Here is a 27,310-nt window from a genome sequence, read left to right as displayed (position 1 = left end):
ACACCACAGTCTCCGAGTTCTGACAGAGAGACGGACTGGATAGGACGAGGCGGTGCACTGACTGTGTATAATCAGATGTCTACTGGAAGAACCACAGACAGAGAAAGTAAAACACAGACTGACCATCACAGAGCTGAAGTCGGAGTACGTGCACGGACACACACATTAAATGTGTAAAGAAAAAAAAGAGAAGTTTATGTCTGTGTGTGTTTGTGTGTGTGTGTGCATCAGAGACGGATGTCACCCGATGTCAGTGTGAGTGTGTGTGTGTGTGTGTGTGTGTGTGTGTGCTGCTCGAGATGTGTCATGTCTGCGATAAACTCATACTGATCCGTCAATCCCATCATGCCCTGGGAGTGCGCTTGTGGCTGCACATGTCAGATGTAGCTACAGGGGCTGTCATGGCTCAATCTTACCAATCTTGAGTCATTAGATTGTGTATACACAGCTGCCACACACACACACACACACACACACACACACACACACACACGAGCGTAGTCAACGTTTGACGGATCGTCATGGGGATAAAACTGACGCATTTTTCAAACGGACGCACCTTCAGTATAAACTTGACTGAACTGTTGTGCAGTTAAAGGAACAGTTCAATATTTTGTGTCATGACGAGAGAATGACAGTGTCAGTCTGTGTGTGTGTGTGTGTGTGTGTGTGTGTGTGTGTAGAGCTGGACTTAAAGAAGGGATGCAGGGAAAACCACAGACCGTGTATAAATGTTGGAAAATAAAAAGTTAATATCTTCTGGCAGCTTATATATCCGGAATATAAAGACCGTACAAACTGTCAGGCATCCTGATGTTCCACACTACACACACAGTCACAGCACTGAGGTCAAAGAGCCATTCCTTTAAATCAATTAAAGATGGGGGGGGGGGGCTCAAACAGTCGAATTTCGATTCTTATTGAAATTCATATCTGAGTTCTTAAACTTTTCTCCCCGAGTTTGGAAACTGTAACAGGAACACCGGTCTCGTTAGACTTCTCCCTGTCCTTCGTTCTTGCCAAGTCTTGAGCAGCGAGTGCTGCCGGAGCCAGGAGAGCTCATGGGAAATGCAGTGTCAGAGGCGTCACTGAAGGAACAGCTGCTGTAGCAGATACTGACAGATACACACGCACACGCAGTAAAAAGCAGGCGCTCGTCAGTCGAGCACACACACACACACACACACACACACACACACACACACAGTGTATATGTGTTTATGTGTGAATATGTCGACCATGTGTGGAATGTTCATGTAAATGTGTGGCATGATTCCATGAGCCGACCGACCTCCCACCAGGCTCTGTATATAACCTGAACCAGTGTGTGTGTGTGTGTGTGTGTGTGTGTGTGTGTGTGTGTGTGTGTGTGTGTGTGTGTGTGCTCTCGCACTAGTATAATCAACTCTGCCACTCTTCTCCATATGTGCCACGGGCTATTTCTGCTCCCTTGTGTTGTCAACTGTAATATCTTACCCTCACCCTCCTTATTCACTCCCATACTGAACTCCAGTCTACCATGTCATAAGATGCTGTCTGTCAGGTTTCCTCTTATATTTCACTCCGCTGAGCTGAAGCCAACCGAATTGGTTTTGATTTGTGTATCTTGTGTTTTATTTTTTTGTTGTTGTTGTTGGGAGCTACGGCTGCTGGTGAATATTAAGAACTACTTGGCAGCAGTACAGTCTGTCTGAGCCCCCTGTCCCTGCAGCTTCTCCCTCCTGTGTGTGTGTGTGTGTCTGTGTGTGTGCGTGTGTGTGTCCTGCAACGCAACAATGTGTGAATATGGCTGCAGACACAATTCAGTTGGTGCAATGAAATTAAATTACTACTAATAAAGACTAAGCTTCTGAGACGTCCCACAGTGGAGGCAGAAGTACTCAAAGTCCAGCATTAAACATTTTACTATGGTAAAGTACTAAAACTAAAATCATCACATGTGCATTATATGCAATGTATTTTTACTGCACTAGATATAAAACAGGGTTTTTTTGGTTTTAATACATTAGGTGCCATTGGATAGTAATATTTCTATACTTATACTCTATAATTTCACTTGGAATTGAGTATTTCTGCAGCGTGGCACTGATACTTTCACTTCAGAGAAGTATCCCTCTCACCGTGCATTAATCTGTACACACAGATGAAGTAATGATTCGAGGCTGTATAACCTTTATCGGTTGATTTCAGTATATATTGGATACTCACTCTCTACGGACAAGGTGATGGGCTGGCTGGTCTTGTTCTCTCCGTTCTTGTCGTTCACGGCTTGGACGTAGTAGCGGCCGGCATCCGGGGCAACCGTGGACAGGATGACCAGCGTGTTGTCCAGAGTGATGGCGCTACGGAGGAGGCAACCACAGGACGAGGCGAGAGAGTTAAACACATTTAACACATGGAGGCGATAACGAACAGGAGCAGTAAATAGGTGAAGACATTTTCTTCGGCACTTTGAAGATGAAGACTTCATGGAAAACTCGTCCAATCTTCAAATGTAGCCTTGTGTTACCTAATCAGTGCTAAATCCAGTCCGCGCCACACTTGATCCAACGGCTGAAAAGGGCATCAAACATTTTAATTACACTGTTCAAGCAGCATTAGGTATATCGATTTACAATGTGTAAACAATTTGTTGCTGCTGACTGAGCAAGGCAGAAATATTGACAATCTCCGAGGTTCATACTCTGAAAAATGACCGCCTCCCATTATAACGCAGAGCTTTTAATTGGCTGTTTGTACCGCCGTGCTTCCCGTGGCCAGCGTTTTGGCAGACAACCGCTTCTGGCAGTAAACAATGGCGTCTCTCTTGTTGGCTGCTGCAGTGACGCCTGAATAAATAAGCACTGATCAATTTTTCAGCAGGTGTCCATAGGGGCTGATACCCTGCTATCTCCATTAAGTCCCTCCCTCGGACTTTCCCTCAGAGCAACCGCTGAGGGAGAAATCCTCCCCCCCGCCACCTGATGTTAAGGGCCCCCCCCGACTATGTTTATAATCAATATTTTATTATTATCTGTTCCTGTTCAACAATCTGGACGTAGATAGTGAATTCAAACTGTGTGGCTTCCTCCACATATCTTTATCCCTGCGTCTCATCCCCCCTCTTTCATCTGCTCACTCCGTCCCAGCAGCTGCTGAATGTGGTCATGTGCCGAAGTAATGTTTTCATAAAAAACATGAAAAAAGAAGGACCAAACATTCGAGTACACGTTTTGTTTTCGGCTCATCACAGCGGATCATGTGCACATTAATGAATGAACTCATAAAACCAAAGATGGGGCTGATATCAATAATTATTATAATGAAGTTTTCACTAATAGTGGTAACAAACAAAATCGACTGACCTCAGATTTATAAAATGTTTTGCTGTTCATCAAGTGAAGTGAAGCAAAACAATGACATTTACTGGGATAAATATATAAAAACTTTTATCTTGATATAATTATTGGCCGGCTGATGTCACAGAACCACGGGGAGGCTTCATCTCTGAGTGTTGGTTCAAACGGCTCCGGCTCCCCGTGTCCGTCGTGACATTTCAGCTTGATTTTCTCTGACATTTGCGCAAAACCTGAAATAACAGCAATTTTTGTAATCAATAACAAACCTCCGTCCCCTGCACAGCATATTCTGGTATGGTGAAATTAATGGACTCTTCTATAGCTGCACTGACCGTGACCCATCATACACATTTAAACCATGTCCTTGTTAGGCGGTTGATGATCTCATCTCTTTCCTCTCCTCCTCCTCCTCCACCTCCTCCTCCTTCTCCTCCAGTCTGACCCACTCCACTTCTCCATCCTGACCTTCATCTCATCAGTGGGAGGTTTAATACCTGCTGTGCCTTATCAAGAGAGCTAGAGTGCCGAAGAGAAAGTGAGAAGACGAGATTCCAAATAGGGAAAGAAAAAAGAAACCCCACAAACTTATAAAGAAAATAACAATGCACACGTCTAAAATAAAACTCCTCGCCACTAATTGTCGCTTCCGGAGAGACGTGTGGAAAAATAATTTAACACAGAGTGATGTGCTGTGTATACTGCATAAAGCTACCTGTGCCGTTAGCACTTACAGTACGATGACTTATGAGATCCGTCCTGGGAATGATTGATTTTCAAATATCTTGAAAGCGGCCCCAGTCACTCGGTTCATTTGGGATTCCCTTGTGGATGCTGAGACTGAAAACAGTCTCCCTAAAGGGGCTGGCAGGCCTCAATGGCTGCAGCTTATGATCTGGGGTAAATATTTAATGCTAGCTCGCTGGAGCAGTGACATCCGGGACGCACGGCCTATGAATTATGGATCCCTTCAGGGATGAGGGCATAACGGAAGTGTCCAAAGTGCGGAATGAATCTCAGGTGATGTCCCAGGACTTTTTCTGAAATGGAGGACACAGTCCAGAACTTAACATCTTTAGTCTAGTGCTGCTAAATTCTAGGAAATTGTAGGAACTTCACAATGACCTTTGGGAGACGACCTGCTCGCTGTGCGTTGCAAGAGGTAATTTAACAGGTTGTTCTTTTTCTGTATCCTTCCTGTATAATAACCCCTCTCACCAGCCCTCTCCAAACACATGCAGAACTAAGTTTTGCCGAATTTTTCACCGTCATCCACAGAAAGTCCTGATTTCATCAATGTTTCTGAGAGTAAGAGGATTTTTTCCCCCTGCCAGTTGATTTTAATGTGGCTCCCCGCTGAGCATTCTCTCCCCCTCAGCTTGTAATCAGGGTTGCTACAGTGGGGGTCACACAAAAAAAAACTTTGTTACGCAGCGTGTTCAGCAGATCTAACACCTCCCCGTGCTCGCCAGGCCTCAGGGATCAAAGACCACACGATGAAGGAAGAAATTAAAAGTAAGCCAATTATCCAGAATGGCTTTGCATGTATACCGAGGGAGCAGGAATCAGGAGAGAGGAGAATTCGGGTAGAAGAAGAAATGGAATTGTTCAGTTTAGCTTCCTGAAGTAATTTCTTGTTTCAGCATGTCGCGTATTCTTATCTATCTCATTCTGTCTGAGCGCACTTTGGTCATCCTCAATCAACTCGCCGCTCTCTCTGAGGCATTGTGAGCAGCTGTCGGAGGCGTGCTCGTAACGACGGGATTTATCAATCCACAGAAGTGAGAAATCTGCAGGAATCAGATATGTGTGAACACGCCTCTGTCTGGTGCTTTATGTTTATTCCCGTGTCTTTGAACACATCCTCTTTTTATTCCGACTCAATTTCCTTTTCCATTATGATCCCCTCAGAACGAGCCGCGGTCCACAGGAGAGCCCGACAGGCTGGACAGCTGCTCAGAAACATCTCGGCCAACTGTTCAGCTTTTACTCGCAACCGCAGATTTTCGCTCGCAGCAAGAATCAGCGCTCATCTCACACGGAATTACTTCATTCATGTTTAACACCAAGAGCGGGTTTTCAATGACCGGCAGCCTCGTAACGATTCCGCAGCACTTTAATCACTAATGAAGATGAGGGTTTACGTTTGATTGAAACAGAGACATCGACGTTTAAATGTTTCATTTGCCACAAGATGCTTCCCTTCTCTAATTTTCATTCTTACTAATAAATTACATGACAGTAAAGTTAGAAAACCAATAATCCAGGGTTGCTCTCTTTAATTAGACTCACACAGTCCCTGGACTCTTCATTCAACACAACAGGAAGCACATATTTATGTCTAGTGTAACCACAGTCTGTATGTTATCGTGTTGATCGAGTTCTGACTCAAGAGCACGGAGCCAGGCCCGTTCTAACTAACACACTCGGGAGTATTCTGGCATCTGTAGTGGCTGTCCCCTTCTGCCGGACCGTGAGGGGCCTAACCTCGCTCCACAGCCTCAGACCTCCATTACGTGCAGACAAATGGCGCTGGTTCGGCTGATGGTTTCCCCCGGGAGAAAGAGAGAGGGGTCTGTGGGATCAAGCGGCTCACATGGCTGGCTAAGGTATGAGTCAAAGCACCAGCCGGTAGACAGATGACGGCGAAAAAGAAAGCCAGGGAGAGAGAAAAGACGAGTGAGAGCAAGCGGCGGGCTGCATGCCCTACTGCTCAATAGAGCTGTGATGAAAACGCCACAGCTCCTGGGGATGGAGAGATGGAGGAGTGCGAGAGATGAGAAGAGGTGAGGGAGTGTTGCTCGTGAAAACAGCCACTTGTTTTCTCACCGGGGGCATGAACTAGAGGTTTGTGGCTCACTGTTCGTTTTCTGAATCCCCCGTTGCTCTCGGTCGGTTGGAGTGTTCAGAAAACCAACCTCGGTTAAGAAAACAAATAAATAAATAAAAGATGTTCCAAATACGAGGTGAAACGCTGACTTCTCAATGAACTCAAGGCCGTTCACGATCAGCCGTGATTTATATTTAAGTGTGTTTACAACATCAAACATAAAACCATGCAAACTATTGATCAGTGAATCGTCTGGCACAAACGAAATCATCAAAAACAATTATAAATGATCAGTCAAGGACCTTTTAACTGCTCCATCGTGCATTTATGTGAGAAGCTGCTTTCCCCTTTGACTTAATTGTATAATCGCTTATGAAATCAAAGAAAACAAGTTGTTTTATAGAGCGAGCAATTGGGAAAATAAACATTTAAAGCATTAAGTCATTAAAGACGTCGTTAGAGCTGCCTCTCGTAGATTTTGACCTGCACCTTGTCGGGTTCCTGACTAATGCTGGAGGCAGTTGGACGTAGGCAAATGCAGAGGAAGGGCTTGGCTATTCGCTGGCGCTCGTGACTAATGGGGAATCCATAGCAGACTGACAGAGCCCGTGCACCACAGGCAGGGGCTATTAATTGATCAGTAGCTACAGCAGATTACTCAAGGCAATTACAATGGGTGTGTGTCAGGGAATGTCCTCCCACCGACTCCTGCGGGTCAGACCCCTCTGTGTTCTGTCTTAACAGACACCTCGACGAGGTCGTTTTCAGTGTAAAGCAGATAAATCCATGCCCCACTTGTCAATGGCAAGTTTCCGGCGGAGAAAACCAGGTAGTGGGCGGCCAGTTGTGGTCAGAGGTGAAATAGTGAGAGGGTTGCCCTATGAATTCCTGTTAAATGTGTTTACTGCAGGGCCTCTGATTATACACCACATTAAGTCTCCGAAATAACACAACAAATCACGCCAGCTGAGGGGAGAGGATCCGGCCAAAAGCGTTCCCATTCAATAAAGGCAGAATAATGACTTTTAGTGCTAAATAAGTAGGTTTTTCCTCCCTGTGTCCGCCTCTGTATCACAACACAGAGAGACACGAGGGCTCAGGCTGAACTGATGCATCGTCAGGGAGCCGCACCGACGCCTCGCTGCACATTTTAGCCGCTCGGCCGCGATTTCTTGAATCCAGACGGAGAACAGGAGGAGCACCATCAGAGAGGAGCACGGCAATAAGTGAATCCGCAAGTTTATGGGTGAGAGAGAGCACCGGAGTCTTTGCTGACGCCAAGAGCAACAGCTGCAGAGGCCACATGGCAAAGAGACAGAGAGTGAGACGCTGCCTTGCCAAGAGGCAGCGGGGAAGCACAAAATATAACAGCTTTTACCAACATCCAGCGTCTGGGTGGTGTGTTGTGTTCACACTCTTCTACGTCTGACTTTACACATTTCACTGACCCATGAGGGAAAAGTTCCCCTTGAATAAATCAAATAAATTCCAGACCTTTGAAAGTTGATGAAAAACTGGATTTGTTAACGCATGAGTTTTAAAAATCGCTTCTTGTTTTTCGTATTTTTTCCAAGCAAAGGTACAACCACAAAGTTTAGTTCTTTAAATGAGACAATTTAAAGACAAATATTCAAAGTTATATATAAGAGTCTTTATGCGAGAGTATTTCAGGCTTTGATTGAAATGCAGATGTCAGCATATCCTCACACTGACGGTACCAACGTGCTGATTCCAGCAGTTTTATCATTTTGTGTGTTTGCATAATAACATCTGCTAATTTGTGCTGAAACAAACTACTGATGCTGACATCAATAGTTTTGCAGGTGTTTGGTCATAAACAAAGTACTGAACGATTCAAATTTGGACTTGTTCAATGTGCTGTATGAGAAGTTATCGGATCAGTAAAGCTGTTACACTTCGCCCTGACAAACTGCATTTCTATTTAAACGGTTTTCATTTGGTGACCGGATCAGATTTGGATTTGAATGAATTCTATCAAACCCTTATTCCAGTGTTTTCGTGATGTTTGCAGCTAGAATTACATGTTTGGGATGTATTTGCAGAGAGAGTCAAAACAATCAGTCGCATCCTGGTGTGATTTGCTGCTCTACTGCAAAAATATCTAATAACAACCCCCCCCCCCCCCCACTACAGCAAGACACAATTTGCAAAAGTAACTCCCGTGATTTTGACAGTCCAATGTAATCACAATGCACCAAAAAACGATGCAGTTGAAGTGCAACATCCTGCGGAGAGTGTGAATTTTACAAGTTGTTGGAATTGTTGGAGGTGATTACCACAGTTATTCTGGGTCTGGCTGTTTTTTTCCCCCTCTCCTCTGTTGCCATGCTGCGATAAAGCTGCACACAGAGAAGCAGCAAGACAGACCCCTGGAGAGCCAGAAAATTAAAGTTATGACACCTGAGACGAGAATCACAAGAGCACATAACGAGTGGAGGCCGGGGGGGGGGGGGGGAGCCAAGAAAGTAAGAGAGATGACGATAATGAAAGAGAAAATGGTCTTTTTCCTCATTCCACTTTGTAACTTGGTCACTGTCGACACACACAGACCTTCCAGATGGGATTAACAGTCTTTCAGTGACTATAACCGTTATGCACAGAGGCCTGGGCGATGATGTTTAGAGAGGCGACACAGCTGGAACTGACTCCGGAGAGGACTAGTTCTTGTAAAGAGCCTCCATCAAGGTAAAAAACTTGTGTGGATCCATCTCTTTGGCACCTCCTCCATCTCCCCCCCCACCACCACCAGTGAGACTTTGATGCCCCAACAGAGTCAACGCTAGTGGCACGAATCAAATTCAATTAAATGATTTTCAATAAAAGAAAAAAGAAAAGAAAAAAGCCGTCTGTTATCAACGGTGCTCATTTGCACACAGTGACCTTGGTTGTGAGAACAGAAATTAGCATGTTCAGAGCTAGAGGGTGGGAAGCAAGGAGGGAAAGACGTGACGCGCACCGCAGCGGGTGAACGACAACAGAGACGAAGAGGAGTGAGGGAGAGAGAGCTGAAATAAATGAGAAGTAGAACGAGAGGAGGGGCTGAACAAGGGGAAATGTCAGGCTACGAGAATTTTTAACGGACCCTTCTCACCAAAACCATCAACAAATCTTCACAACAGTAACCTCGACACGTCGCCCTTTATGCAACGACTTCTCAAACTTAATCCACAAAAAAAAAAAGAAAAAAAAAGGAGAAAAATCGAAATGACCCGGTGACTCACGGCCATCAGCTCCTCGGCGTCTCAGCCGGTCTCGTCTCATTGTCATTCTAGGTCAGGCTATGATTACCGATGATGAGGAGCTGATAAGAAAGATTCACTCTGACCGAGGGCGAGGTCACCTGCCGCTGCGCAGAAATGCAGATGTGGTGAGATATGGGCGAAGCCTGTATAACAAACCTACGGGCGGGTACACACAAACGAAGTGTTTCCAACAAAAAGACGGAAAAGAATCGTGTGATTAAAACCTGGAGCACACGCTCAATGAAAAGCATGAATGAAAGAAGCATTATCACTCTGAATGCAGATGTACTGTCACCTTGAACTGTTTTGGCTACGTTAGCTGCTGCTGGCCATTTCCAAATGGACCGTCAGTGGCCGATTTGCATTGTGGGTAACGTAGGAAGTAGGCAACACGTTCAGACAAAGAGGAGGAATGTGTAATATAAAAAAAACGAAATATCTCTGTTTTATTAAACCTTTTAAGACGAATAAGACACTGATACGAAAACAGTCTTTTCTGATTACTTGAATAACGTCAAACCGGAAAAAAGCAACGATCGGAATAAGATGTGGAGGATTCCGACCTTGGTTGCGTTATGTAAACAGTGGTTTATGTGGTGAAAGCGTCACAAGAGTTAAAGGTTAAAAGAGTATTTCATAATTTCATGCCATTTGAAGATTGATAAAATATTTAGAAGATGTTAAAGTGTAAAGTGGTTCTGAGAATAAATATGTTCATGGCTAATGTACTGTATGTTTTGATAGCATTGCTTGGTGGTTTTCTCTCTTCATCCCCCCCCCCCCCCCCCCCCCCCCATATATACATCTAATTAATCAAAATATAATGTCCTGTTGAAGTTTTCACCTCATACTGCGACAATGAAATATGTCAATTATCAAATAATTGATGATACACGCCCCGGGCATCAACAAGCAGGAGGATGTAACGTTCCATTCTACTCATGAAAACTTCAATTGAAATGATATCTTATGCAGAATAAGGTCAAGAGTCAGAATGATGCTGTCCATGGAAACAATCAATGCAGTATTCTTTTCACAATATATAAGCCTGAATAAATCGATCAAATGTGTTTTCATGTTTCTACAACTGGGGCAAATCAGAAGGAACAGCTCTCACCTCCCGCTCAACCTCTCTGTTTACACCAATCCCATTTCAGGATGTATGCAGCGCCAGTGGTCGCTAGCCTTATCGGGCACTGATGGCGTTGTGCAAACACCATCGCTGCCGGCTGGCGAATACTGATAGCTGACCTCAGAAAACACCGCCTTTAGCTTTTTTGGGGCCATTTCTGTGTCTTTATTTGAGAGGGAAAGTGACGACATTGTAGGAGAATGAGCCGGGAGTTGGACCGGGGGCCGTTTGTGTCCATGTGGTCTGTGCCCAAAGCAGTGAAGACAGACCGAGAGGAGGAACATGAAGAAAGAGACAGAGACACAAATGAGCTGAGGTGAAAGTGTTCACTTTAGTTTTTTTTTGAGGGACAGGAAATGAGGAACAGAGGTGGCGATTCCATTTCACACTGTGTCAAAACTGCTTTGGTCTTTGCCCTTGATCTGCAGAAGAAATCCAAAGTCCTTTACCTCAAAACCTGACAAGATGAATGACGAACGACAGGCAGGATCAGACGCTCTAAAACTAAAGCGTTCAATGTCCTCAGAGAACAAACCACCATCAAGTACTTCCCGGAATCAAACACGCGTACATTCTCCAAAAGGACAAACACAAGTAAGACAAAGAGACTCACATGCGGCTGCTGGGCGGGATCTTTCGGCCGTCTCTGAACCAGGTGACTTGTGGCTGGGGGAAGCTGCGGATGCGTGGTGCCGTGATGACGGCGCCCTCTCCCTGAGACACCGACTGGGCGCGTTCACCTTCCTCAAAGCTGCCCATGACTGCGGGAAGACAAACAAACAGCACACACACACACACACACACACATGAGCAGAAAACCAGAGCGTAAGGAAAAGAAAAGGGCTGCACAAAGTCACAGACAAAACGCCTGTGTTGTTCTGTCAGGAGTCTGACTTCAGGTGCCCAGCCGAGCTTTTGCCATCTGCTTTCTCATCTGCCATCTTACATTGAGCTGCTCTGATGGACAGCAAGGTGTTGTTGCCATGGTTTCCACAGAATTGACTCATATTCATATTCTGGATCCTCTAGCGCTGAAGTATCGAGGGGCAATCAATCTTGATCATGCTCTAAATGTGTGCTCTCCACAGTGGACGACCAGTGCTGCTGCTATTCCATCTTCTCCTGTGACTGTGTGTAACAGAGGGTTTTTTATTCCTTGTTTGCTTCATTATATCTTAAAAGCAGAGAGAAATGCTGCGGAAACGTCCCCCAACTGTCTTCTTTGCCTGTTTGTGTAATAAATCTAAGTTTTTGCTTCCCTTCACGTCGATTCTCGCTTCTGATCTCAGCCGTGCAGCTCTCAGATTCACTCGTATAGGCTGACGCTGACTGTGAACCTTTTTGAGACGGCGGTAACGAGCAGACTTTAGTCTTTTCTTCATCGAACGCTGTCGGAAAAAGGGAAAGCGCAGACAATGAGGCTGAGGCACCAAGCAAGATTTGTGCTTTTAGCTCCTTGGGAGAGAGATTTTTCAATTCAGTGGAAACAATGAAGAAAAAGTGCTGAAATCATTTCACCATTACATCAAACACTCAATTAGGTTCTAACGCAGTTAAGAAATAATATCTTTGAAACATGCAGAGATCAAGGTATGGTCGGTGGAGTGGTTGTGCATCGATAGCAATCTTCTCTCTCTACCGCTCTCTCTCTCTCTCTCTCTCTCTTTCTCTTTTTCAAAGAGAATAAAAAAGGTAATCTGGCTTTGCGGTGCGGCTGTGGTGCTTAGCTTAAATGAAAATCTGGGAGGTGTGCAAATCCCCTGACTTTGATCTGCAGTTTCGGCAATGTGATGTCCTCCTCCCCTTCCCTAATCTCTAATGCCTCGGCATGTTTCCTTTTCTCCGAGGTGTGTCCTCCGCAATCCTAATTGTGATGCCTCAATGGCGCGGCTTCCAAAAGAGAACTCCCCATCTTTCCCTTTACTATCCTCCATCCTCCCTCGCTCCCCCCCACCCGTCTGTCTCGTCCGGTTCTTCTGCAGGTGTCCTTAGTTCTCCTTCCTCAGCGTCCACACACCCCTTCGAGAGCGACTGATAAAAGGGGATGAAGAGGAGTATGGAAATGGGAAGAGGTCGGAATAAACCGAGACAGAATAACAGTGGGGCAGGAGCCACGAAATTAATGGAAAAACAGTGGTGGCCAGACCGCAAACAACGGCATAAAACAGAAAGTGTGATGGAGGCAACAAAGAGTCGGGGGAGAGAGGACATGCAGAGGGAAAGACGTTGGCCTCTACAACAGTGTGTTTGCCCAAATACCAAAGAAGTCGAGCAGTGGGACTGTTTAAATCCTCCCTGTCTCCCTCACATCACTTTCTCTCTCACGCCTGGCTAGCTGCATTGTTCAGTCAGGTACAGCCGCGTGTCACATCCACTCACATGTCGGTGGAACAAGGGGGGGTAACCAATGAACCTGGCATACCCAGGGAAAGCAGGATAATGGGCGTAGGATGGTCGGGGGGTGGTGGTGGTGGTGTATTCGACGTGACAACACTCCAGACACCTCTGCGGCGCATCTGTAATAGCTCGTTAACACGATGGGGGAGCTAAACGGCCTGAAACCGGCGCTGGACATTTTCAGGACACACGGCGCATCTGAGCTCCATTTTCGCTCCGGAACGACAGATGTTGTTGACAAAAGAGAGAGGGAGAGGGAGAGAGAGCGAGGGGATGAAATAAGCGACGGCCCAGCAAAGTTAGAAACAACCACGGCAACAATATCAATCTAATGAGAATGCTGAGTGGAACAGCTGCCCGTGTTGATAACACCTCGAATGAGATGCAGGTAGATCTTTCACCCCGCCAGCATCTGTCCCTCCCTTGTCAGTCCTTGATACAAAGGCAACCAAACAGAGTACTCTGCACACACACACACACACACACACACACACACACACACACTACTCTCTCTCTCTCTCTCTCTCTACTACCCATCCATTTATTCATCCATTTGGTCCATTCATCTGTGCTTCACCTGCATCCCTTGTGGATACTTACAGGCCACCTGTACTTCTGTGCGCCTCTGCAGAAGGGCTCCCACCCGATTCCTGACGATGCAGCGGTAGAAGCCGGCGTGCGAGCGGTCCAGTGATGGGATGAGGTACCTTTAATAAACACACACACACACACACAAGACACAGACGAGGATAATGTTTAATCACAAGAAACAGACAAACTAATTGAGACAAAGGTAGAAATTAAAAGGGTACTTATGCGAGCGCACTTGCAAATGTGTGCGCGCACTCCGACATCCGAGCACACGCGCAAACTTAAGACCATCTAATAGAGGAACAAGGGCACAGAGGACGTCGGAGCTTAGCTGTTGTTTATTCCAGTGATAATGATGCTCGAGAGGCTAACCCAGCTACTACAAGCGAAGCTCTCCCCCAAGACACACACACACACACACACACACACACTTATGTAGACAGGCACAGACAACAAACATGTTTAAAATGTCCTCTATGCAAACACACACACACACAAAGTCCCCCGGGACAAAGGTTGAAGCCGTTCGTCTCCAGCAGTTCACACTCTCCCCGTGACCTTGATTCCAGTGCCCAGCTGTGGACGGCAGTACCGCCTCCCTGCCATTTGGAGGCAGCGTAACATATAGTTTATGAGGCTGCTGTGCATCAGGACCGACTTGATGTATGCAGCATCTTCAGCCACATCTGGAGACAACAGCTGATGCCAAGAGGATAAGTGGGAAGAGAGAATGGTACAAATGTTGGCTCTCATTTATTTCGCTAATGCTCCGATAACCCCTATAATTAAAACTTGTGTTGCAACTGAGAGATTCAATGAAAAATAATACTTTTTTTAAAGAATCAAATATATATATATATATATATATATATATATATATATATATATATAGCCTAAAAGGCAGATGATTGAAGTCAGATGATTTTATTTCATGTGACCCTGCAGAAACCTTGTTAAAGTAGTAAAATCCAATAATTTTTTAAGTTTAAAAAAAAAGTTTAAAACTACCAATGAATTTCAAAAGGTGTTTTTCCCCCTTTTTGTGCCGTTTGTTGCATTGAGATCACAAAGACACACAAAAGAGACAGTCGTCTGCTACAGGAGTGGGATGCAGGGGCCATGGTGATTTTAAGAGGCGTTTCAAAACAACACATCAAACAAACTAGTTTCTATCAAAGGAACTGAACCTTTGCTCGCAGGTATAACAGCTTGTAGTTTCCACCGACAGACAATAATGAACAACCAGCCTGTTAAACTCAAAGCAGACGCCTATAGATGCTTATTAGGGCTCAGTGTTTGCTGGAGTGTGTGCATCAGTATCTCTTATACACCAGGGTACATCTGTAAAACACAACCTCAGTTGCACCAGGACACAACTTTGATTCTGTGTCATTCATTTCAGTGAGTCCCGGCTGCATGCCAGCCACCACCAGCGCTCCAATAACCAATAAATGGTGGTGCAGGGGGAGATACACAGAGCCGCCAATAATTAAAGCGGTTGCACTCTCAGTCTCTAATGACATGTTAGATGGAAACATGTACAAGTTGTGTATCAGCCTCCACCGGGTTGTTTAATTCAAGCCACTAGCTCAACACATTTCTTGTCACAATACATACTTCTTGTGGGAGGTGAAACAGTTGCCACGAGGAGTGTGCTCGCAATCTTTGCTGTCACATTACAGCACGATATGTGCGGAGGAGCGTTTAGCGCTCTGCCAGGCAGAATGTCTGAGTGTAACCTTCGGTGCTGGGATGCACTGGTTTCTACAGTAACCACAGCTTGTTTGAAAAAGTTTTTTGTGACACGACCTTTGGTTTAAAGAGTTTTTTTGTGTGTGCAGAGGAATGAAAGGGAGGAAAAAGAGAGCAATTCAAGAATTCAGAGGGGCTTTCAACATGCTGTTTGTGAGAACGGGCAAAATATAAAGCAGAAATTTAATACTAGGCAGTCACATAACGGGAGCCATCATAAGAAATGTTCCTCTGAAATACGCAGTGATAGTAGTATATGATGCAGTGTAAAACACTGCTCCCCTTGACAGCTCCGCAGTTCACTACAAATGTATGAAAACAGCTTTAAAAAGAAGCAGGCACACACTTTCACAAACTGCCAAAGGGTAAAGAGAGAAGAAGCGAAGGGGAAATGATATTTTCTATGACGGAGTAAAATTAGCTAACCAAACACATATTTTACAGAGTGAAACCTAATACCAAATCTAAATATTTTAACAAACCTGTCCACAGAGAAGCAGAAGTCCCTTTGAAGTCCTCCTGATTTTGATGAAGTTAACAAAAATCCTGCTTTTAAGTGGGAGCAGTCGTCTACATGCCCTCAGGGATGTGCAGAGTAATGTTACACCATTTCTTAAATATTTAATACATGTACAAATATAAATATATATATATATATATACATGACTATTGTGTGATTTTGAAGGTGGTATTGTTCAGTGTCACCACTAAATACTCAAATAACCATTAAACCATTCACTTACCCCACATGCTCTGTATGGAAACATTTGGATTTGTTGTTTGGCTCAGTTTCGGTTTTTCTAGCCACATTTCAACATGTTGGACTATTTACTTTGGTTTGTTTGCCACTCACATCAGAAGGAGACATCAATCTATCCGTCGCTGGTCGTCTGGTTCCAGACCTCTGAGGCACCAAATAAATCCTGCAACCTAATGACCAAAGAGATTCCTTGTCCCCATAGGAGTGTAACAGCAGCCAGTGTGCTAAAGTTTCCTCCTCATGTGGACTTTGTAATGTATCTTCCTCCTTTGCTGCTGTTATAGTCGCTAACCCTGCTAGTAAACGGTTTGTAATATCGCACTTAAACAGATGACTCATTCTTTTACATATGCATCCGGTGTACTCATTACCCTATAGGTTAGGACTGTTACAGAACAGGGCCGGTGTTTGATGGGAAAAACAATTAGACCACAGCGTTCTCCGCCGGTCAGTCTTATGGGAAAGCGTGTGAGTGAACACATGAAGCCGTGATTTTAAATTGGCATTTACAGAATAAATAAGGCAGCATTGCCTTGTCGGGGTAAACAGTACATAGTGCCCCTCGGACGCTTTTGATTGATGTCTGCTTCCTCCGTCTGCTTCCTGCCGCTCTCCAATGAGATTGAGAATAAGGATTCGAACAATCTACTCCCAATAACCAAAATTGAAGGAGTCAAGTCTTGGGCAGTTGATTAACAGAGTTAGCGGCTCTCGAGCGAGCACATCTCTGACACTCAGAGCAATTTGTTTCTACGTTCTGGGCAGATACATTTCTTGTAACCGATTGGTTGATGCAAAACACAGCAAAATAACCGCTTGTGCGACTCAGAACATGGGCATGAATGTAACATCAGGCTCCAGCATTAAAGTGCAAGGAAACAGGGATTCAGTCTGACGATAACGTCAGTGTAACCTGTAGGTTTTGTCTTTAAAGTTGCTCCTTCGAAAGCAGCTAACCAATGGTGCCACAATAAGAAAGGGTTGGGTGAGTTAGATGAATTTTAATATCTATAACAAAAAAAAATGAAGCGGTATCAAACCTCATTAGCAGCAGCGTCACTTGGACTCCAAAGGACTTAATGAGTTTTAGCCCAAAGTCTGTTAAGGCTTAATCAACTAATCAGGAGGCTCCATTAATGATGTGTGACTCCTTTCATATGTTCCATCAACTAAATTAATACAATTACGTATACGTGCTATGCAGAGATGGAAAAGAGATGAGGTGAAGTAATGATAGGACCTAGGAATGTTCGTCACATCGGAGTGTGGGTGGCGAAGACTCAGACTTTAAGTGAGACGCAGGTGCCAGGTGGAGTCGGTGCTTAAAGTTTAACCCCGATGAGAATTCACCCCAAGGCAGAATCTTCAGGGTGACTTTGGACAGTATCCTCTCTCTCGCCGTCTCCCTCTTTTGCTCTGTCCCTTATATAATGAATACAATTAACCTTTGCGGAGCTGCACGTCGGCAGCAGGTTGGGGGGAGTCAGCGGGGGCTCGCTGTGTTGGACAGAGATTGATTGATGTTCCTGTGGTCAGCGCACTCCGTCAGATCCCCTTTAATTAGCCCCACTCAGGAGAAATGATTAGATGGAGGAGTGGCAGGGAGATGGATAGGGGGACGTGAAGGAAGACGGACTGGGTATGAAGTGGGTTGGAGAGGGATCAAAGCACAGGGAGTGGAAATGATGGAGGAACGGACCAAACAGGGAGGGAACGATGATAGGGGCGGACGGGGATGATCGGCAAAACTATAATCCTTGATTGAAGACGGCAGCGGTGCACTTTAAAGTGGGTATCTCTATAATAACATCATACCTGTGGCCAAGGTTGGCTCCAATAACATCTTACTTAAATTGCTTGTTATACAGCGGAAATCACATCGTAATTTCACCCTGACTGCATGGAAGTAAATCGTGATGCTTTATATAAAGCATCATTAAACTGACACCAGACGCATTTACTTTCATTTTAAGGATTTTTTCCGCAGCCACCACTTTGATCTAAAAGCGTGTCTTCTGCAGCTCACCTCGCCACGCAACGGTAATTTTAAGGCTCCTAACAAAGGCAGACAAGCACGGCTCACTTGTGACGACGCTGTTGTTTCCTGTGTTATTGTTTGGAGTTTGTGAAAAGGTCATCGCCCTCTTTTAACGGTTTGATGTCACTGTACTTTTGTTAATGAGTACACCCGTGGCATTGTGGTACACTTGTAATACATCCAGCGCCTTATAAACAAAAGCAGCAGCGGTGGCAAATGATTACGTCCGACAGCCCAATTACTTTTTTTATTTTATGGATCGTGATGGATTGATGTGCGTAATTACTGTAATAGGCTGATGTGTATTATCGCGACTTGAAATATCCATCACGCAAAGCAACGAGCCAAGTGAAACGCTACAGTGTGACGAATACATAGACGGGAGAAAAAAAATAAATCGAACGTCCATGTTTCCAGTTCTTCACCGAACTATAGCAGACGTCTCTGAAAGCCTCTCTTCATTTTTCAAGGAGAATCGATAATGCACTGTTTAATTTGACAAGGCGTCATTTGAAAGTGTATTGAATCACGCGTTGTGATGTCATCTGAATTCTGCAAGATGGGACTCTTCATTCCGATCTTGTTCTGTCTTGTACATGACAGGTAATGGGGACTTCTGGCTTAAGCTATACTGGAAATCAATAGTGGGACACTCGTCTGCAGGGACGGCCCCCGCAGGTTCTGTGAGGATGAAACAGATGGACAACTCTCTGATGCAGACAATTTACACCGACCGCTGCCAACTGTATGTTGTCAATCCGTTTCATATATATTGATTTGTCTGCTTTGTTATTATTTTCTCTCTGCTCTTCGCCGGCTATGATTCCTGCAGAAAGCCCTCGGCCCCAGAGTTGCAGAAGTGACGAGTCTCTGATGGCCGCCGGTGGTTCAGTGTTGTTTCATATACTGCTTTAAACGAGTTGACCGAAAATACAGTCGCAGATGTCTGTTGTATCAATACGTGCCAAACAGCAGTCTGTGCATCTGCTTGGATGAAGCCCAGGGTAGTTGATACAGCACTTTGAGCTTGCGATGCCACTGGAGCCACTTATTGCACAGCTGGGTATCGAACATCTACACACTGCCTGCTCATGCCTTCCAAGTTAAAGCTAAAGTTTGTTTGTTTTGATTTTTGAAATCTATACAGCGTCTCTTTAGACTCTCTTCTTCCTTTTAACTGTCGCCATTATTTTTGACACAGTTGGAATTTGTTTGTCTCAAACTTCACAATTTTCCAGGTTTAACAAAGACCATCTTTCCCAAACCCTTTTAAACTTTTAGACCCAGTCTGTACTGTTTGGATTCTACTGGACACTGTTGTGTTGTTTCCACCGATTAGAACAACACATTTGGTCTTCACAAATGGAAATGATGTTTGTGTTGTGTTTTACTTGCTATGCACGACTATATCTGACCGATCAGAAAGGTAGAAAAGCCATTTTTACTGATTTAATATCAATCGTAATGATAATTAACAAAGTATTCTTGTTTTTTTTCTGCACAGAATATGCACTTTATGAATTTCTGGAGTAAATAAAAAATTTCTGGGCGATGCAGATATTGTGTTGGCACCTTAACAGAATTTTTTTAGAGCGAGAGGCAGCAGAAGCAGTTTGATGTTTGAAACCAGACACCAACTGTGTTTTGTGAGTGTTTAATTAAATCAGGCGATGATCAGCCAGAATTGGGTGTGAATGACTTCATTGAACTTTTCTTGCTCTAATTTCACGTCCCAGATGATCACTAATCAGATGCCTGCGGAGACTGAAGAATTCACTACAGCGCTTCTCTATCCATTCTGCAACACAGGTGATGTATTGAATTCACTTCATGATGCAACACCAGCAGCCGTTCCTTTTCTTTCTGAAACAGTGTGTGGGTCTGTGTGAATCAGAGAGAATCCTGCAGACGCTAACACTCCTGCAAGAACCCTGTGAATGTAGGTCAGCGCTAAACGTTTGGGAACCTCAGCAGCCCGTTTCTATCGTATGCTGTGTTAACACTGTCACGAGGATCACATTTCAAGTATTCATGGTGTTGGAGAGGAAGTGTTTTAATGCACTCAAACAACCTTGTGCCTCAACACAACTTTTTCACGACGCTGGTTGTGGAACGTCCGTTAGAACAAAGCAGCCGCGAATGGCGACAACCACAAAGATACCGAGGCTCATCCATGCACACACACAAACACACATGTACTTAATAAACCGTGTCTTTCTCTCTCGCTTGCGCTTTCTGACTCACTCCACTCCACTCCACCGTAGAAAACAAGAAGTGAGCGATGGCAGGGGGGTGGGGGGGGTGGAGAGAAGGTTAAAAAAATCTATTGTATCTGGGGGCTGTGGAGGAGAATGCCAGAAAGATAGAGAATGGACATTTTTAGTTACAGATAGGAATCCATTAAGGTCATCCAGAGAAAGAGTGAGAGAGCGAGAGAGAGCGAGCGCGAGAGAGATAGAGGGAGAGGGAGAGAGGGAGAGGGAGAGGGGGATGCTGCCTGGCTGGCTCTGTCCAAGTCAACGACAAGCTGACCCAAGTGCACGAGAGTAGTCTTTAATTGTACGTCAACGTTACTCTTTCGAATATTGCTAATCTCTTTAGAGCCAACACGGTGGAGAGTTACTAACAACCAGCTCGTCCTCTGTTGCTTTCAGATCGTAAACTCTGTTATCTCCTGGTTTTAATCTACAAATCTTTTCTCTTTCAAAGAACATTCTGGAGCATGAATTTATTACCTGGCAGGTTTTTCAGGGACACAGTCAATTCATCCAGTGGAACGACTCTACTTGTTTAACTTATATTTTCATTAAATATTTTCAATCACAGCCTCATCGCAGGGACTTGAACAGTGGATATTAGCTGTGGTATAGATTAATTAGATAAGGGGTGTCACAAACAGAATCATGTGGATTTAATTAAACTTATAATGTGTGAGTGGAAGTGAGCAGCAGGAAGAGCAATGCATGGATTTGTGAGATGTGCAGAATGATGCCGATCTGAATCCACAGGGAGGCTTGAACACGGAAAATCAGAAATAAAGTAAGTGAATGGAAATCTGAATTCCAAAATCTTATGCAATGCTTAATTCCTTATCCCATTTCTTTCCCATGCATGCAACCTGGCCCTTGTTGATGATTGGTTGATGACTGTGCGCCCAACAGATCCCGAGTTACGGGTCTGACCATAAGGTCTGACTGTCTCTGTGGATGGTGAAAACTTTACGGCTTACAGGAAAGCAGGCTGCAAAAAAAGCCCAGAGTGGCTCAGAGCGTCCTCCCAGTTTGTTGTTTGAGATTGTTTATGACAAATAAGTGTTCATGACACCTGAGCGACGATAAAGTTTTGGTTTTCAATGTCATTTAGTTTCTATTCTTGCCGGGATTACGTGGCAATAGTTGGAAGCAATTAACAGAACACCAGAAAGGTGTGAATCTCATCATCAGAATAGTTCATAGAGACACACACACACACACACACACACACACACACACACACACACACACACACACACACACACACACACTCTCTACAGCTACTCTCCCCTGTTCATCCTTCGTCTCCATATAGTTAGAACGCCGAGCTCGCCATCTCTTCCCTCCGGACATGCAGTAATATCGTACTGAACTTGTGTTAATTTGTTCAGAGCCACCATGAAATTGTATCTGCTTAAAAAAATACATGGATGCTCAGCGGTACTTCACGTACGACTGGATTAAACCAGACAGGACGAACAAAGAGTGTGAAGAGAGGCGGGGGTGTGGAGACTCTTCAGAAAATATAGGACTGCAATTTATTTGATGCATGTACCTGTCGATTGCATGTTTTTCTACACAACCGTCACAAGTCACAGTGAGCGAGTCATTACTGGAGAGCACTGTGACACTCCATTATGCCAGCTGTCAAAATGTATATCTCTTTTTTTTTTTTTTCCCTCTTCTGTCCTGATTGCGAAAGCAGAGATGACCATGAGAGCTCTTCTTTCGTTCTGACTGCACTGTAGGGAAAAACTAATTTTCACTCCTCAAAGTAATTTGACAACAACAAGGGACGGAGATGATAAGTCAATCAGAATGAGCTTGTGACGCCGGCGCTGTCGTGACGCCGGCGCTGTCATGCCGTCTCCATATTGCCGTCTCCATAATGCCATTTCATTTTGTTCGGTGAGTGACTGCTGATTAGATTACGTCCACTTTAGGTTTTTTTTTATTTTTTTTTTTCCTGCCTTTGTGAAGTCCTCTTTTGACTTTTGGGGAAAAGTTTATCCCCAACAGGAAAAAAAATGTCATCGCCGGCCAAGAGGTGGACAAACAAAAATAACTCTTGAGGTGTGATTGATAATTAACTCAGCTAATGTGCAGCAGCATAAAGTCTGGGAGCGGGCCATGTACTGAGTTTCTGTTTGTCATGTGATTGGAAGCTGCGGAGCTGGATGGTGTATTTATAGCTCAACCAAACTCAACGTTGTCTGCAGGATAATGTCGCGGCCGAGGGCCTCAACAATCCTTAATTGTATCAGATGCAATCTTCAATCTTAATGAAGTTGAATTTTAATTCGCAGATAAATCTTTTAAATGATTATTTGTGAACAAAGAAAGCAGGAGGCCGGGCCAAGCGCGGGTGCGCGAGGCCGGTCTGAGCCCAGATGGTATGTCGGTGATGTTGCTGTTATCTGACAGCAGTCAATGCTGAGCCTGGTCTCTCCCCAGAGTGGCAGAGCCCACAGCCCCTCACTGAGACTGTGACACTGTCTTACACACACACACACACACAGAGCGAGAGAGAGAGAGAGAGAGAGCTGCTGAATAGTAATGCCTGCTCATGCACATACCTTGAAGTATTGATCGGTTGCCAGAGGACACAAGGTCAAGTCACATGGTGTCAATATTTAAAACAGCGCTCAGCACTGAGGACCTCTACCATAACCTCATTAATATGTGGGTCTGCTCTGCACAAATATCTGCTGGCACCGAGAGGGGCCGACTGCAAGAGTGAGGAAGAGTGTATGCTCACTCACACACACACACACACACACACACACACACACACACACACACACACACAGAGAGAGAGAGAGTCTGATCTGATGTTATTTGGGATTCGGGGGGGAACTGTTATCGCCTTGTTTGTTGGTGTTCATGTCTCTGGTGCAGGAGGAGTTTCACCGACCAAGGATTCCCTGACATCGCTCTATCACAGCAGCTCCATGAACTTTATTTAAAAAGTGACATAGACAATGCGTCAGGAAAGTGAAGCCAATAGTTGAACAATAGTCAATGATCAATATCCTCAATGTGTTGTATTACACACATATTGTGCACTGTGGGGATCCTTGTCACTAATAATCATTTTGAGGAAACTATACTGCACACACACACACACACACACACACACACACACACACAGACACACACACAGAGGATACTAGGTAGCTTGGTGCCTGACTACTTGTTTAATCACCCATTCTATCACTCACCCTATAGTAAAGTCAAAGGGGCCCAGAGGCTATAACACACACTGTTATTCTCAAGTACAGTCCGTTCTGATCAATTGTTCCGGCATCTGTGTGTCACTTCTGCCCTTCCTCGCCTCGCTCTGATCTTATCTGCCTCCAGAGACGGTCAGAAGAAAAGGCCGCGCTGCATCAACGGGGCCGATATTCCTCGTACGATGGCCCTCTGTTGTTTTCACACACACACACACACACTCTCTCTCTCTTCCTCACACAACTGTTCAGCTAAGATCAGCAAAGTGTGTGTCGAGGAACTTTCTCTCGATCCTCCAGAGCTTCATTTACACCTCCGTCTACACACACACACACACACACACACACACACACACGAGCACAGAAACACTCGGTGCAGACTCGCTGCACTCCGAGATAACGGCAATGTTTGCCACTCGATTAGGATCTTTCAGTTACCATTAAAGACGGTTTATCTCCGGCCCTAACCCGCATTCACGACTTTCGCCTGTTCGCTGCCTCCCTAGAGCGTCTGATGGAGGTCACAGAGCCACCAGGGGAAAGGTGGAGGCAAAGAAAAAGCAAAACAGCAAGAGCCATTTCTTTATTTCATAAGCTACTCCAAAATGACACCGCTGCTGTGTTAAATAAAATGCACGAACAAAATACGATGCGGCTCTGCAGCCACCGAGAGCAATAACTACAGGATTGGTTGAGGTGAAAAATGGATTTGAGCTTCAATTTCACACGTCTCGGATTTTATCAAAACATATAAAAAATGATGTCGGGAAATATGGTTTCAAATGCTCGTTCTGTCCCTGAATTATGGTGCAAGGTGAAAATGACCTTTGACCTTTTGGATGTAAAATATCATCATTTTATCTGTTTATTTGTTGGAAAATTAGTTTTTGGTTCGGATGTGTGAGGCAGGTCGAATCTTTGTTGACATTAATTTATTAATTTCTTCATCTGTTGACGTCGATCATCTCGGTTATCACACCACCTTCTGTTCTCTCTTTCAGAAGAACTTGGACACTCGTGTGTACGACTGATCGGCCTTGGCAAATACGTGCAGTACTTTTGGTTTAGTTATTGATCCGTCTTTCATTCAGCAACACATCACATCTCTCATTTCTATCCAGTTTGAATTCACCTGTACTCCAGTGAGAAGCGAGTTAATTCTGTGCTGTTGTGGATCCATTTGAACTCGAGTGGCCAGCTGCCCTCGGCCATGCAGGTCAGCACCAGCCTGTTGCGTTCCAGATGGAGCTGACTACGCACCGGCTCCGTCTTGAAATATGGAGGCACGTCATCTGCGAAGAACAAACAACAGGGTTTGCATTTGAGGATTTATTCTTTTTTTCCCCCCCATAAGACTTTGCTGTTGAACCAACAAAATACCTCAAAAGCACACCTACTCCCAAATCCCACACACATCCCGGAACCCACAGGCAAGAAAAGAGCATATGAAAACACAGACAAAAGAATGATGGGGGGGGGGGGGGAGAAAGTGTAAGCTTTAAGGATAAGAGAGAAAAAAGCTAATTTACTTCATGTGAACCCAACTTTCATCGTGCGCAGACGAGCAAACATCGCACTCCTGAAAAGCGTTGGAGCGGGAGGCGGCTGCGTTTAATGGTTACATCTATCCGATGGTAGCAGAGCAGATTGGTCAGATGCTACGATCGTATCTGAGACAAAGCAAACTCCGGTGTATTTGATTACCGCCGGCGTTTAAACAACAAGCCGCCGCACTCCAGATGGAAAACCCCATCTGAACGTGTCCCGTTCGCAGCCACCGAACCTCACGAGTGCCAGTGTTGCGGTGAATGTGTGGCTGACTGAGGAAGAGGAAGCAGAGGCGTCAAGTCATGAATGATGAGTCCTGCGTCCCCTGCTCTGTGTATTTATGTGTCAGTAACTCACTGGCACAGCGTGGCACTCTCCTCCCAGCCAGACAGAGCAGACAGGGGAGCAGTGAAGACGAGGAGGAGGAGGCATGAAATCCTTTCATCATTCGTTCGCCTCTGCTCCGTCTTTTGCTCCCTTAGTGTTTCTGGAACACGCTCCGCAGAGTGTGAAGGAACGGATTGAAGACCAGCGACAGCGTCTCCACTGGGTAACGCACGCGGCGAACGTGCCACCAGACCCATCTTGAGCTTTATATCTCAATCAAGGCGCCTCGAACACAAACTGTCAAGGTCCCTCGTGCTTCTAATATCTCACCCTTGATAAATGATGCAAAGATGGAGAGCTTACTTGATGATCATTGTAAATATAGAACACATTAATTGGATGGTTGGACAATATAATTATCAAATTGACTGATAATCAGGCATTGAAATTAAACTGTCAAAATGATCTATAGTGCTGATATTTAGTTCTTGCATTTCGGCTCAACAAATCCACCGGAGGTAGAAACAGAAGAGCGAAGAAGAGAGTAAAACAGAGAGCGAGAGATCAAATGTGATATTTAAGGATTTAAGGATATTTAAGTGGAAGGTACAGTATCTCATAATGGAGTTAGACAAACATGGCTCCAGGTCTACATTTGGAAATATTGATGGGCCCACATTACTATGTTTTTATCTTATATTCAAAGTTGAACCCAGGAACGTATTCGGACAAATTTGTAGGAAGAAACATTTTAGTTTTTACGATAGAAGAAGAATTCCAAGGTGACAAATTGCCGCAGATGTGAAGAGACAATGTGATGAAAATTTAAGAGACAAAGACAGTTTGCAAACAGTTGTTCACAGTTCAAAAGTGAATGACACATCTCAACAAGTCAAGAATAAATATTCATAAGTTCCAGCACCTCCGTGTTGCATATTTATGAACTTGGCTGACTTCTGACTTTTGTTAACCTGAGCCCAGTGCCAGCCCGTAGGCCGGTCGGTCCGCACGGATAAATATTTATAACCAAATATAAAAAGACGGAGGAGACTCGGTTGAAGCGCCAAAGCACCACTGAAGTATTGATCCATCAGATTCGACTCAAATAACTATCTTGTGTCTTCAAGTTCAAAATCCTGCTCCTAATGATCCTGACGGTTGTGTGTTAACTCAGCCAGTCCGACATCAAAGCTGCTTTCAGACAAGAGACCGGATATGTTTCTAGATCTTTGTAGATCTGTGTCTGAGTCAGTTGCTCCGGACATTTTCTGGAACTTTTCCCTGCCAGCCCCAAAGTAAAATGTCCAGAAAATATCAGAGTGAGCCCACGTGAGAATACAAGTGAATACATCACGGACACAAAACTGGAAAAATCCAAATATCTTAGAGTGAAAACAAATACGACTGAGAAGAGGCTGACAAAGATGTTTTGTTGGAATGACGACTCAAAAGCTTTTGGTGAAAAGGACTGATATCTGAAATTCTCAAACAAGTTTCAGGGTCGAGCTTGGCACTAACACTTGGCTGAAAAATTTGGAAATGATTCTGTTGTCATGAACGTGTCTGACCCGGTCAATCTGCTGTTTTCTTCATGATGTGAAAGACAAACTCTTTAAAACGTCAAGAAGACGTCAACAAATACACAACGATCCAGAAGGAAGAGCACAACTTTGGCGAAGTGATATCAGAGGAAAATGAGCTAAAGTGATATAAGACAGAGCAGCATGGCGGATATGGAGCTTAACAGATGCAAACCGGAGATAAAATGTAAAATAGACACTGAGCTGCCTTAAAGAGTTGGAGTGCCTGGACGTCTCCCAAAGCAATGTGGGTTAATGCGATGCCTGGAAATAGA

General features: G+C 44.6%; 1 protein-coding gene across 1 annotated transcript in view; it reads right to left on the bottom strand.

The window, feature by feature from the left end:
• Positions 1-27,310, bottom strand: part of sdk2b (sidekick cell adhesion molecule 2b) — a 225,367-nt gene that overhangs the window by 45,856 nt on the left and 152,201 nt on the right. The window contains 4 exon segments of the mRNA XM_069517620.1: positions 2,209-2,342; positions 11,174-11,321; positions 13,558-13,664; positions 24,713-24,872. Coding sequence (XP_069373721.1) covers positions 2,209-2,342; positions 11,174-11,321; positions 13,558-13,664; positions 24,713-24,872 — 549 coding nt within the window.

Source organism: Paralichthys olivaceus, chromosome 21 (assembly GCF_024713975.1).
Source record: "Paralichthys olivaceus isolate ysfri-2021 chromosome 21, ASM2471397v2, whole genome shotgun sequence".
Taxonomy (NCBI): domain Eukaryota; kingdom Metazoa; phylum Chordata; class Actinopteri; order Pleuronectiformes; family Paralichthyidae; genus Paralichthys; species Paralichthys olivaceus.
Note: the sequence above shows the minus strand (reverse complement) of the source record. Positions and strands in the feature narration are given on the sequence as shown.